Source organism: Astatotilapia calliptera, chromosome 18, assembly GCF_900246225.1.
Source record: "Astatotilapia calliptera chromosome 18, fAstCal1.2, whole genome shotgun sequence".
NCBI lineage: Eukaryota > Metazoa > Chordata > Actinopteri > Cichliformes > Cichlidae > Astatotilapia > Astatotilapia calliptera.
The window spans coordinates 10332736-10346321 of record NC_039319.1 but is presented as its reverse complement, the minus strand read 5'-3'; the positions used below and the strand labels follow the sequence as shown (position 1 = coordinate 10346321).

General features: G+C 40.2%; 1 protein-coding gene across 2 annotated transcripts in view; it reads right to left on the bottom strand.

The window, feature by feature from the left end:
* ankrd12 (ankyrin repeat domain 12) overlaps nt 1–13586 on the bottom strand; it is a 40119-nt gene that overhangs the window by 13963 nt on the left and 12570 nt on the right. For both annotated transcript variants that reach the window (XM_026150142.1, XM_026150143.1), the window contains exons 2-3: nt 2783–2897; nt 231–381 (exon numbers count right to left, since the gene is read on the bottom strand). In XM_026150142.1, coding sequence (XP_026005927.1) covers nt 231–381; nt 2783–2842 — 211 coding nt within the window. In that variant the 5' untranslated portion in view covers nt 2843–2897. The remainder of the gene's footprint in view (nt 1–230; nt 382–2782; nt 2898–13586) is intronic.

Sequence of the window (13586 nt, the reverse complement as noted above, 5' to 3'; positions counted from 1 at the left end):
AAAAATGAATACATTCTCATAGAATGATTCTTCATCCATCTCAGAATACACACAACAGGCCACAAGTTCATCAGTTTGACCTGACTTGGGTCCCGTTTTCGAAACAATATTGACCAGTTGTTGACTATTTGAAGACCTGTTTGACAGCAGGCCACCAGGGGGCAGTGTACAGACATGGCAGTGAGCCAGCAGCATGGCTGTTTGGAGGGAGGAAGAGCAACACTCCTTACCCGTGTCGGAGTCTCGCTCCTCTGCCTGGGGCGGACTGGTAGTGAAGGAGAGCTTGCGCTTCATGGAAGACTTTGCTTTCCCTTCCTTCCCCAGCAATTCACTCCGGTCCAACTTTGGAGTTTTGGTGAAAGGCGACAACTTGTCTTTGCTCTGTCAAGGGTGAGGAAGAAATAAAACACACACAAAGAATTAAAATCGGGTCAAACGAGGCAGAGGTGTGGCCTCAGTTGAGTGCCGAGTGTGCCTGGATATGTAAACAAAGGAGCAATGGCCTCAAATGAACCCTGGCAGTCTCATTTTAAAAGCCATGTCAACTAGTTTGACAGCTAACAGGATCGAGCTTAGTACGCAGGTGGTAGTTCCTGCTTTACGTGACTTCTACTGCAGAGATAACACCGACTGCAATACGGTATTTGGGTGCTGCTTGCGAGGCTCACTTAAATGTTGTTCCCAAGGCGAAGTCTCAAGGGAAGAATACAAGATCTGGAGCTCCCCCCCCATCAGTTTACACACAAAAGAGAAAAAAGGGCAGAAAAATAAGTCCATTATTATGGCACTGTGCTGTGGGAGTGTGAAAATATTCACACCTGTGCAACCTGCACTGCCAGGCAAGCATTCAATACCATCAGACTTCATAGATTAACAGTTTCTTTTTAATGCACAACAGCACCTTTACTGATCATCAATTTAAATCATATCCGATTCAAAAATATATCTGCAGTCCCAGTCCTCAAATGCATTGCATTATAATCTGTATATAGCCTGCTGGTCAGACAAAAATTGTTTAGGGTCGTCCCCCACAGCTTTGGTAGATTATCTCATACTTGCATCACAACTTTCAGACATTTTATAGACAAACTGAGTGAGACACTCAGATTAACTGATGTTGCAGTGACAACTAATTCCTAACTCAAACCCTTCAAATTTAATAGCTATAATACTGAAAACACGTTAAAGCAAGGTTGACCACGAAAAGCCTGAAATGGGACGATAAAGCAAGAAAATTACCTACATATACAGGGTGGCTTCCTGTTGAACACAAATACCACCTCGTTTGGGTAATTTGCATTTCTTTGGTGACCAAAATCGGAGCCATAATTGAGCAGAAAAGACGACAACACCCACTTCAAAAGACACAAGATGTTAAATTTTATCCCTCCCACTTGCAGCTGCTGATTGCTTCTATGGTTGTAATTTTGGTTTTCAATGCCTGAATTGAATTTAGCCACTCCATGCACATATAAAACTATTTGATTCTACAGAAAATACACACGGTGGAGGTGGAGCGAAAACACTCCAGCATCAAACACAACCCACAGCAATACCACTAATCTCGCCATTATCACAGTGTCTTTCAGTTACTGGGTTATTCTGCACTCTGATCTGCAGACAAAGCTTTTTCAGAACCATTACTTTTAGTGTGCTGCACTTTGGTGCAGTAAAATACATTTCTGGCAGGAGGAAAATGTCTGCAGCATGGTGCTTCTTTGATCTCAGTGAAGCAATGTGCCAGCTGTGCAAAGCTGAAGTGTCTGGCACGGCTGAAAGTAGATGAGAGCTAAGATGTGAAGTACCTTTGCCATGAAAATAAAGGCGCAGACAAATGCTTCCTTGCATTTATGTAGAAAAGGGCAATTAAGCCCTGTTTGCATGGTAATATAGGAGATAGTACGTCAGATATTTCTCACGCACAACATTCGAGTGCATCTCTGGGTTAAAGCAGAATACTGTATCACAATAGAAAAAAGCCCCACAGAAATATATGCTGTGTTAAGAATATCCTTTTGATGAACCACAAGATTTATCTCGTTCTATCACTGGTAAACTACATACAATCAAATCACAATGTTGGCCGAACATAACCGCATTGATGTCAACATGTACATGTATGGCAGCTGAAGTGCACTGACATTTACAGAACAAGCCGATATAATGAATAATGCCGCTACAAGCTTAGATGTGCTCCCTGCTGGTGCCCAGATGTTAGTGTTCAGCAAGTGGGTGATGAGTGTTTACACATCAGAGCTCTAAAACCCAAGAAACATTCATGCAGATGTTTGAGAACTGAAACAAAAAAACAAAACAAAAAAACCCCTGTCACTCAGGAAGCAAAAAGTGACACACACACTCTAAAGAAGCATTAAAAGAAGTCAGCTGTCTTGGAGTCCAACACTCTCTGCATGCCACATGATTTAGCATCAATAACAGCTTCTCAATTTAGTTTTATTTTACCTGGTTTGCTCGATGAAAGAAAATGTGAATGAACCAGATTGTTCTACAATATCATGTGAACCAAGCAGTCAATCTTTGTTTATTCAAATGCCATTTTCATTGATCATGTGATCCTATTGACAGTTTCTGCCAAACTCTGAATTCATTTAGTTGTATTTAAAATCACCTGTGTATTATTTGGGGTCCAATTTTGTACAGTATTTCCCCAAGAAAATGTAAAGAAAACAAGTATCACTTTTGTAAACTTGCAGGAACTATTCCTTGTGTTTACCACAGGATGGTAATAGAAGCTTCTATTTGAAGTAAGAGAGTCACATACCTTCTTCCCCGCCTGCTTATCCACCATGGCTCCATCTCTGTCGCTCCCAGGTTTTGCCATGGTGAGGCAACCTGACTAGCTTAGACAGCTACAGCACAGTAGGTTCATCATGCACCTGGAGACAGAGACCACAACAGCAGTGAGGAGGATTTCAACCCTGCCACATCACTGCCTGTATGGAAGGCTGACCTAGTAATTCTTGCTGCAAACAGAGCACGCCTGCACGAGACAGTGGCAAGAGCAGGAGATGGTTTTAAAATGCAGGTACAATTAAATAACGTTTTTTTCAGAGACTGTTTATAGGCTTTCAGCAAATGTTTGTGTTACAGAGGAAACGAGCCAAGTAAAGAAAAGTCACTTAACCCCCACAGAGCAATGGAGGGGCAGGTATTGAAATAGTGCTGCCACAGAGCGCAACTCAGCTGTGTTTCAGGATGTAGGTTGAGTGGATCTGTAATCAGGGATTTTTATTGAAATTTCCATTGCATCTCTCGAGATTGACCTTAAAGCACCGGCAGGAAAAACTACATGAGGCAGCATGAATCACAGCTTTAGGGACTTCTTGGGTTTCTGAGAGGAAAACGTCCCCCTCTGTATGTTGTCCCTGCGGCCTACTCATCAGTGTAACCGAGCTCGTTTCTGATGTGGTTTGTGACGGTGTAGTAACACAAGCTGCAGAGTCACTGGGGTGCACTGTGGGTGCCAGCACTTTAGAGAAAGTACAACACTGAAGCTGAGCCTGCACCTGAAGCCAACATGGCATCTGTCAGTTATCTTGCCACATGAAGATTGCAGCTTTCAGTCATGAGACCCTCTATTATCTAGTACTTTGAATGAACTTTCCCTGCTTCCTTTTTTCGCTCACATATACACACCCAGTACCATGATGACTGAGCAGAAATAGCCTCCCGCTGCTTATGAAAGTCCCACTCTTACTCTATATTAAGAAACCTGAGAGCCATTGATTAGTTGTTAAGCAGCCTCCAAAATGATTGGGGCAGCCCCCATTACTCATAGGCATCAAAAATACAAGGGAACTCTAAATTTCATAGTAGACATTTAATTTTCCAAGAAGAGAACAAGCATGATAGCAGTTTTAGTATTGCACTTATTCATAAAACAACCAGGGCTTTTGTGTTAAGGGGTAAGCCATCTCAGTAAATAGCACAGCTCTGGTGTTCCCAACAATTCTGGCAAGTTCCAGGCTGAATAATTTATGATTAAATAATCAGATCAGCAATCTCTCACAGGAAAGTTCTGACAACAAAATGTGACAAAGTGTTTGGCACTGGCTAGCATGTTTTCTGGGTTTTTAAATAGGAAAGGACATTTCACAGGAAGAATCCTAGCCCATATTCACTGGGAACTATTTAATGACTCTTTAAATATCACTTCCCACCCATAGACAATATACAGTATGGACATAGCCACCATGGTCCGATCCAGTGAATAGTAGTCTCATTATAATGCCCTGATCAGAGCATTTCTTACATCCTTGTAAAGACCCGTGATTGTTAAGTCATTAAATAATAGGATATCGTAGGGCTGGGCGATATGACCCAAAACTCATATCTCGATATCTTTTAGCTGGATGGCGATATACAATATATCTCTCGATATTTTTTTAAAGCCATAAAGTAAGAACAAAAAGAGAGTTCTTAGTCAAAGCTGTGTCCCAGATGTCACACAGGCACTTGAAGAAATTACTCAAAAATAAATTATCAGCATTTATTAAATAATAATGCTCCATAAATAAAAGAAAACAATGTCGTTTTTGTGCATAACAGAGCGCGGTTAGCTCATTAGCGCGTTAGCTCGCTAACACGTTGACGCCGTCCAGCCCCATGCACTGGGCGATCTGTGGTAACTCTTTAACGGAGATTTGCTGTGTCCATCTTGTCGTTGCCTGTAGGTGAAGCTATGGGGGAGGGGGAGTTGTGTTCAGTGAAGGAGAGGCGAGCCAGAGTAATGTTGTGCAGAGACAAAAGTGGACGAAAGAGAGGCAAACTTGCGACTCCACAAGTATAATTATAACGTGACATAGACTATATCGATATTGTCACATCTTATATCTCGTATGAAAATATATCAATATTTTTTTAAAAACTCGATATATCACCCAGTCCTAGGATATCCTAGATAAACTTTGTTTTTAACCACTCAAAATTTGCATAATTTACAAAAAGAACTTCGTGTTTTATTCAATATGTCCTAAAACTAGCAAATGAGCCCATAAACACAGGAAAGATTTTATACAACTGTGAGTCTGTTTTCAAAAGGAGTTTAGAATGAATGCAGGTTTGTGGCCCTTCTGCTTTGGCTTCACTTTACAAACACAGAATCTTCATCCATATTTTATACTGTCTATGATGTGGACTACTTGCGACAGGCTCTCTTTACCTGGGTTTGAACTGGACTGCATTTTCTTTTTCACTTTGAAGATGTTCCGCAGAGAACTTTCTGACAGCTGCACTTGCCTTTGCAAGTTTCTCCTGTTTACACAGTATCATCTAATCTAACCTTGACACATGTGTATCACAGGTCCAAACCCTGGTATGTAGTACCAACTTCTACTTTCAGTGGCTGACAAATAGCTTTTACTTGCATTGCCACCATATTCAAACAGTAGTGGCATGTTACACACTAAAACCTTGATTATTCCTGCCTGGTCTACAAGTCTGATAGGGTCTAAGTGATGTAAATGTCATTATTAGGTGAGTGCGAAGGTCCATAAGAATGTACGCATGCTTGCCAATTTCTTATGACTGCACAGACGTCTGGAGACTTTACAATGCACCGACTGTGCATGAGACTTTAAGCAGATTTCAAAGAAGTATAACAGGAATGACTGCTCAGACATGATCTTTCTAGCTGCTTATGTCTTCAACAGAGTATATTGAAAACTTAAGTACTAACAAGGAAAGATATAAGACAAGAAACAGTCCTTTAAAAATGATTTTATAATTTATTTACTATTCGAGTAATTGAAAATCATAACCATCCTCAAAATTTATGGCTGTTTGCATTTTTTTTTCCTAACACAGAGGTTCTACCATTCAAATGCTTTAAAAACCCACTTTATCTATCAATTACAAGCAATTGAGTCAAGTTTTTTTCTCCAGGAAAATGCATACATATTTAACATATCAATTTTACATGTTAACGTCAACTTGACGTCAACTTGTGCGTTTTTAATCATCATATTGTCATATTATAAAAGGGGGAAAAAAATTCTGATTAACTGTCAAGATTACTTGGGAACGAAACTGTTGCTTGCATAGTTTGGCCTCATTCTCTTTAACTTGTGCTCTAATGGGAGCCTGTCCTCATGTACAGGGTTAAAATTGGAAGGACAAGGGCAACCAGTATCCTTGAAAGACTGGCATTGCTTCTACACTATTAGTAGTGAAAAGTCCACTGTTAGTAGGTATACAAGTGATGGTAATATCCACTACATTCCATGTCTACAAAACGCTAATCACAAGTTCAAGGTCAGGTGAGGTTTTTGTGAGTTTTCTAAAATTAAGTGGTCATATTTAAGAGTCTTCAACTACCAAATGTTCAGCATTTAAGGATGCTGAACAGGATGCAAATATCGCCTTTGAAATTGAAGAAAAGTGAATGCAAGTGGCTTCTTCTAATTTAAACCTTTAGCATTAAGAAGCACAGCCTGTGGGGATCAGAACATATAAAAAGCCTTCAATTAGACACCATCCAGATGCAAGCTGAGCAACAAGCATGCTCTGACAGTGACACAATGTTTCATGTAATCACCTTTACGAGGGGCCATTTTTAGGATGTATATAAAAACCACAACTGAAAGTTTAATCAGCTACTCCAAGACAAAAGGCATGCCTGTCATAAACAAAGTGACAACGCTGACGCACATTAAGGAGGAAACTGCTGTTGCTGTAATCTGCTCTGTGGTTGACATTTTTTATGTATTCGTGTATTCGTACAACTCTCAGGTTGACATGAATTATTTGAATATGGCATTGTTGTAATGTGTAGGTACTGAATATGATGCCTTCTTAGAGTCTAACCAAACTTTGCTCAGTCTAACCATTCTTAAGAAGTTGCAACATGTTTGTTTTTTTTTAAATAAATTTTTATACAGATTTTTTGTGTTTACTTACTGACTTAATGTATAAAGGAAATAATTTGCTGTTGTGAGGCTTTAAACTTCGATTCTCGTCGTGCAGTTTAATCATAATCTGACTACGTGATTCTCCATAACATCATCACTCATAATAATCTCTATTGGAAAGCAGCATACATGTTACACATGCTATTCACCTTTCCGGGGAGAAACCAGTCGTGCTGGTTTTAACATTAATAAGGCAACTAGACTTCTTTCAGTAATCCCACATTTTGCTTCTTCTGATACCTTTTATGATCTTTGCCGATCCTGTGTGATACTGTGGTGTTGACAGGTAGTTTTTTCCAAACACATGGACCAACTGCACAGCCGAGGCCAGTGAGAGGTCATTAGTCAGCAGATAGCCAGTAAGCAGCAGCATTGTCATTCACGCAGCTGAAAGGGAGAATTGAGCTGCCCACAGTCAACTTGTTGGTGTAAAGAGGCTGGTGTATTGGGGGTATTAAAGCAGTGTGGACAGGCCAGGACCAAACCAGAAAACAAACGCTGACAGGACTCCAATCTGGCACAGAGAGGAGGCGAGAAGGGTGGGACTATAATTACAGAGGTATTTGGGCACTCGCCAATTTGGCATTTGCATTTACTGCGTTTCATGTGCAGCTCAGGGCTGCATAAGCCCCTGCACGCTCTGCCATTAACCTCAGGCTGTTTCAAGTCCAGATCAAACCTCGCCTTGATGACTGCTACAGTTCACTGAGACTAAAGCGGAGATTAGATTGGCATGAGATGTCATACTGTGGCAAACAGTGTGAGCAAAAATTTTCCAAACCACTTAATATCACTAAAGCAGATTTATCAAACTACCCCCCTCAACAACAAAAAAAACCAAAAAAAAAAAAACACAACCCACGAGTGGGAAAAGGTTGAGAGATGTGATTACAAAAATCATCGGCTGATTTTCTCAGTCTCAACGCCATCACTGTGGTTAACAATTCAGCAGAAAAGGACACTGATGAGCACTAACAACACATGGGCCACTTTGAAATATTTTCAATAATCATATATCTGTTGAAATACCAGCTAAAAATCTCGGTTATAATTACTTAGCAGTTTCTTCTCATAGGGCTGCTCGATTATGGCAAAAATGATAATCACGATTATTTTCACTGAAATTGAGATCTCGATTATTTGACGATATTTATTTAACCCTTTAAGACCTACCATAGAACCAAGTCCGCCAGAGCTTATATTATTTTTTTACATGTTGTAGTGCCATTTGTGGGAGCATTTCAAGTTGCTATACAACTGTTATAGCCCATATTTTAATAATATGTATGCATTAAGTCCATAGTAACTACATTAATTGCAAAAAAGTGCAATAAACTACAAAAAAATTGAAAATCGTTTTTGTTTTGTTTTTTTTACATATATTTCTACTTGGAGAAATTTAAGAGGTTTACCCCTCAAAACTTTAAATACAAAAAAAGTTGCAAAAAATAGTTTACAACAACAGGAAACTTATTGTGAGTGTCTTCATAGTTTTATTTTGGAGATACACCAATTTTTATATACTGCAGGAAAAACAAAAAAAAAACAATCCTATGATGCAAATTTTCAAAGAAAACAGCATGTGCATTAAAATAAACTATTTCCAGCAGTGCAATTCGAGTTCTAAGCATCCCAGCAACTATTCAGAAAAGTCAAACATGACCAGTATAGGCTTTTAAGGCCTACAAGTAAAAAACTACATTTCCGCGAAAATGACGTCACTTCCGGTTTCGGCCAGGAAATGGCGGACATGCGACAGTTTGCGCTGACGTCTGTTTCACTGTGGGAAGTGTTACGAACAGCTGATCGGATCGGCAAAGCGTGTGTCTGGAATATTATGTTTTTGTTCCTGCAAGCGCTTTTTATGCAATATTTGCAAAGCTTTATGTGGAACGAAACCGTGACCGAGGACAAGCTGATGGCATCAGATGTAAGTACAACTCCTCCGGTTTCATATGCAAAACAAATTATTGCGCTAGCTTACAGGGTTCAGGTTCTACAGGGATTTAAAAATAGTTACACAAAACGGAGCGTGCTGCTCTGACCGGCTTTAAAGGGTTAACAATGACTTTAAAAAAATAATATAAAATAGTGTGCAACACCACTGATGTTTTTTTTTTACCTCTTTTCAACCAACGGCAGTCACTCTCCTCTCCAAATAACTTCTGCTTAGCTTTCCGAGCTTCCCTGGGGTCCTCTTAATCAGCGGTCTCCAACCTTTTTTGCGCCACGGACCGGTTTATGCCCGACAATATTTTCACGGACCGGCCTTTAAGGTGTCGCGGATAAATGAGGGAGGGGCTAATAATCGGCTCAGTCATTTTTAATGATCGTTGAAAGCCCAGATCGTAATCGTGATTAAAATTCGATTAATTGAGCAGCCCTATCTTCTCATAAATGAACAGCAGTCAAAAATGCCAAAGTAAAACAACTTAGAGGGAAATTCAAATATTCACACTCCCAATCATTTGCCTCAATTTAATATGTTAAACTCCGATACTGGGAGGAAGATTTTTCCTCTTATGTTTTAGAAAGCAAATGATTTTTAGGATTATTTGTGACTGATTTATCAAATTAAAATGACAGTTTTCTGTGGCCTTAATTGATATATTAAGTTTATAAAGGTTTAAAGTATAGTAGATTATAGTATATATATATAGTAGAATGACCAACACTTTATACATACATACATATTCACTAAAAATCTTATTTTGCTTCTTAATGTGTGCACTGATTGTGTATGTTGTTTTTTTATGTCTGTGTTTTAAAAGCTCAACCTAAGGATGGGCATTGAAAAATAGCTTAGGCCATAAATGCTGTGGTGTGTGGCATGGTTCATGTATTGTAGTCATTCCCATAAAAATAAACTGCAACTAAACATCAAGGTTGGAGGTCAACATATCACCCTTTACTAACCATCCTTCTTTACCTATAACATTGCAAAATTTGTGATTTCAAAAGAAGTAAATTCTAAATCTGAATGAATGAAGACAGCGAAATCCCAAGCCAAGTGTGCTGCTGCACTGCTGGTCTCTGTCTCCATTTATTTATAACCTAGCGTTCCTGCATTTTTAACTCCACTGGTTCCTGACTAACAACAATAACAACCATTTCCCTGTAGTGTTCGGGTGCGCCGGCCCTGACAGCAGAGCGGCTGCTAGTGCGTGTCCTTGCATGAGTGCAGCAGTCTGACAGGGGAATTGTGGTAAAAGACTCTGGGAGTGTTGGGGTATGTTCACTGGGGGAGGATGGAGGAGAGTGTATGGTGGAGATGTAGCCAGGAAGGATGACGAGCACACAGAGTATGGTAACCTGATCCACTGACTGCAGGATGGGACAGGGAGGGAAAGGGGGCTAAGAATAGCACCGAGCCTGACACACAGCTTGCAGAGCAGAGTACGCTGCCGCCACCAGCAGCAGAAACATTACTCCACTCCAGCTGCGAGAGTACTGCCTGCTGTGAGCTCTCACACACACCATGTGGAACATACATGTGATTTTCCCCTGCTCTCCCATGTGGCTGTACTTTCGACTGCAGGCACACACACACACACACACACACACACACACACACACACACCCCCACATAAGCACACGCACAACAAAAAACCCCTGATGAAAAGTGAGCTCTGACTAAACCACTGGGTTACACTGCAGTAGAAATAAAAACTGCTTAATTATTATCACGAATATTACAAATCCAGAGAAGATGTATTCAGCTTTTCCTACAATAGGATGTAGGGAAGACTGTGACATGCTCAAGGAGACGCTCGACGCCTGCTGCAACGGTAAACAGCCCGTCACGTGGTTGTGGTTCTACACGCCATCGGGCTAAATGGTGGGGGAGGTCTCTCTCAGCTGTACATTCACTCGCTCCCTCCATCCTCCTCCTCCAACAACGACTCCCTAATGAGTAGCAGGACAAAGCCAACCGCAAAGGCCCGATACTGGAGGGGTAGGGGAGGTAACAATATCCAGCAAAGTGCCATCTCTCACATATAAATATCTGGACTGAAGCTGAATTAGATGTTCTTAAATACCTTACACAAAATCTATGAGGTATAAAGGCTCTTCTATTTTCTGCCCCTTCAAAAGACAAAAGAAAGAAAAAAAATCAAACAAAAAACAAAGAAGAAACAGCAGTATATCAGGAAGAGTCTATCATTTGTATCTGTAATGAATGCCTGGCCATATATTCAAATTAAGGGTTTGTGGTGTCTGGTCAAAGTAAGCAAGCAATTTAAAAAGCATAAAGAGCTGTTAGCTTACTATTCTACCCAGTATAATTGATATTTTTAAAATGGTGCTCAAAATTTATACTGGGGGGGGGGGGGGGGGGGGGGGGGAACCCGGGAATAAGCAGATGTAAATTATAATTGTCAGCTGTGCCTGGAGCAGCAACAATCAGTTACTTAATTTATTATACTAGCAATTAATTACAGGTATAATCAACACCTTAAACAGCTTCTTTTAGAAAACAGTTTTTAAAAAATATTGTGCCGTATTGCAAAAACAACAAATTTGGGTTCTGGACACATTATCCTGACGAGAGGTATTTTGGACTTTTTAACTCATAAAAAGAAATAATATTACCTGCAGCCACAGACTTTAAAATGCAATCACAACCTGTCTATTTTTTAAATGCAGAGTCACAAAAAGAGGTTGTATAAGCCCTTCATATCTTTGGGCTCTTAAAGTCACTCTCTTGTCATTCTCCTGACTCAACTATGCACCAAATTCAAAGCAGCATAACATTTCCAGCACAATGTAAGTGCAGCTTTCTTCCTCCCATCACTGGGTCATCTTAACTGAAGGCGCATTTCGACAAACAGCAAAAGAGACACTGGATGCCTCGAGGAGGCCGTTCACCTCTCACTACCCTAACCCCAGACAGGCGAAACACGCTGCCTCCCACCAGAGCGTCTGGCCTTCGTTCCAGTAGTTTTTGGCTTTCATAAATAAGACGGGCACACTGCTGGAAAGAGGCGGAGAGCACTGGTTAAACTCTCTGGCATGGGAAAAACATGGGTGGATATTAATATTAAGTAACTGTTCAAACCTGTACCAGTCAGCTGCTGCCAAATCTACAATGAAGCTAATAGCTTTTTGGTAGTACGACAGCAACTTTTATAGGTATATTTAGTCACTTACAACAACAACAACAAAAAAAAGTTTTGTCGTACAACTAAGTACACTTCATGTTTCATCTCCATTAGATACAGCATTTACTTTGCTAATGTCAAATACTATTATAACACCAGATTCTTTTGCCAAATCAATACTATGAAAGACATAATAAATTCATTTAAAGACCAGAAATTGTTTTTTGAGCTTTATTATGCAAGACAGAGTGCTGAACAATTTCAGTCTTATCCTTCACTTAAATCACTTAAAAAAAAAAAAAAAAAAAAAAACTCATCTAAATCTACAAGGGCGAGGCTCGGGACATGGCTTGCACACAAATAAAAGCCTCGTCAAATAACATGTTTGTACATGAGAGGATGTAAATAGGGTTAACTTCACTGGCACGAGAATAAGGCTCTAACCCGGACTGATGAAAAATGCCCACTAAACTGGTTCGAGAGAGTCTGACAGCCTTAAGAAGCCTACCGCCACTGCTCCGAATGTAGGTTAATGATCAGATACCCAAGCAGAGGACAAGAACAATGAAGCCTTTACTGCTGATTACGGGTTAAAAGGAGGGGGAGGGAATGTGGGAGGGATTAGACCAAAGGTTAGGACCCAGGCATAGGTCTTGTTCTCATTTCCACCACATGGCCAAGCTCACTTGACTCAATCAAACACTGGAGAGCTGTTGCTGCTCGAGGAAATATTGATATCCACAGTATGGATGGAGAATTGGGGAATTTTTAATAAAAAAAAAAATCTGACTTTGAATTAGCAATTATCAGACTTGGCATTAATAACAGTGAGCTATATGCAACAGAAATGCATCTCATGTTGGTAATAGGGCTGCCACGATTTGTCGACTAGTCACGATTACGTCGACTATCAAAATCGTCGACGACTGATTTAATAGTCGACGTGTCGTTTGAAGCTTTGTAAGATCGCAAAAGACGCAGGAATAATAGCAGGATTTAAGAGTGTAATAACGGACTGAAACAGAAGATGGCAGCACAGCATGTACAAGGATGCCAGCTGCCGTTAAACCCCGAAGAAGAAGAAGCAGCTGTGTCCCAGAATTCATAGCGCGGCCCAGCTTAGTTTCCAACAATGGCGGTAGCTAGTTAGTTTTAATATTACTCTTATTATTCTTTCTGGGTCACAAAATAAATGTTTAACATATTTTCAGGCGAGAATGTAGCTGTGTAAACCTCAAATATCGGCTCAGTTTATCAGGACACCACATATTTTCAAAAGCGCTCCGACGTTTTCAGAGACGTCTGTTACCCACTAGCTCGATAGCTAGCCGGGGGCTAGGTCACTAGCGCCGTGAGAACACCGGACTCCCGGCAAATTGTTTTCAAACCCACCGCCGTCTTTCGCGACTCAGGTTAAATATATATGAGTCACTTAGATAAATTAAAAATGTTGTTGTTTGGCTTTTTTTTTTTTTTTTTTTTGTATTTTATTTGTTCCTGAGTAAATCGGTTTGGCTGAGATTAAAGTTATAGTTTTTACACAGCTGAATAAACG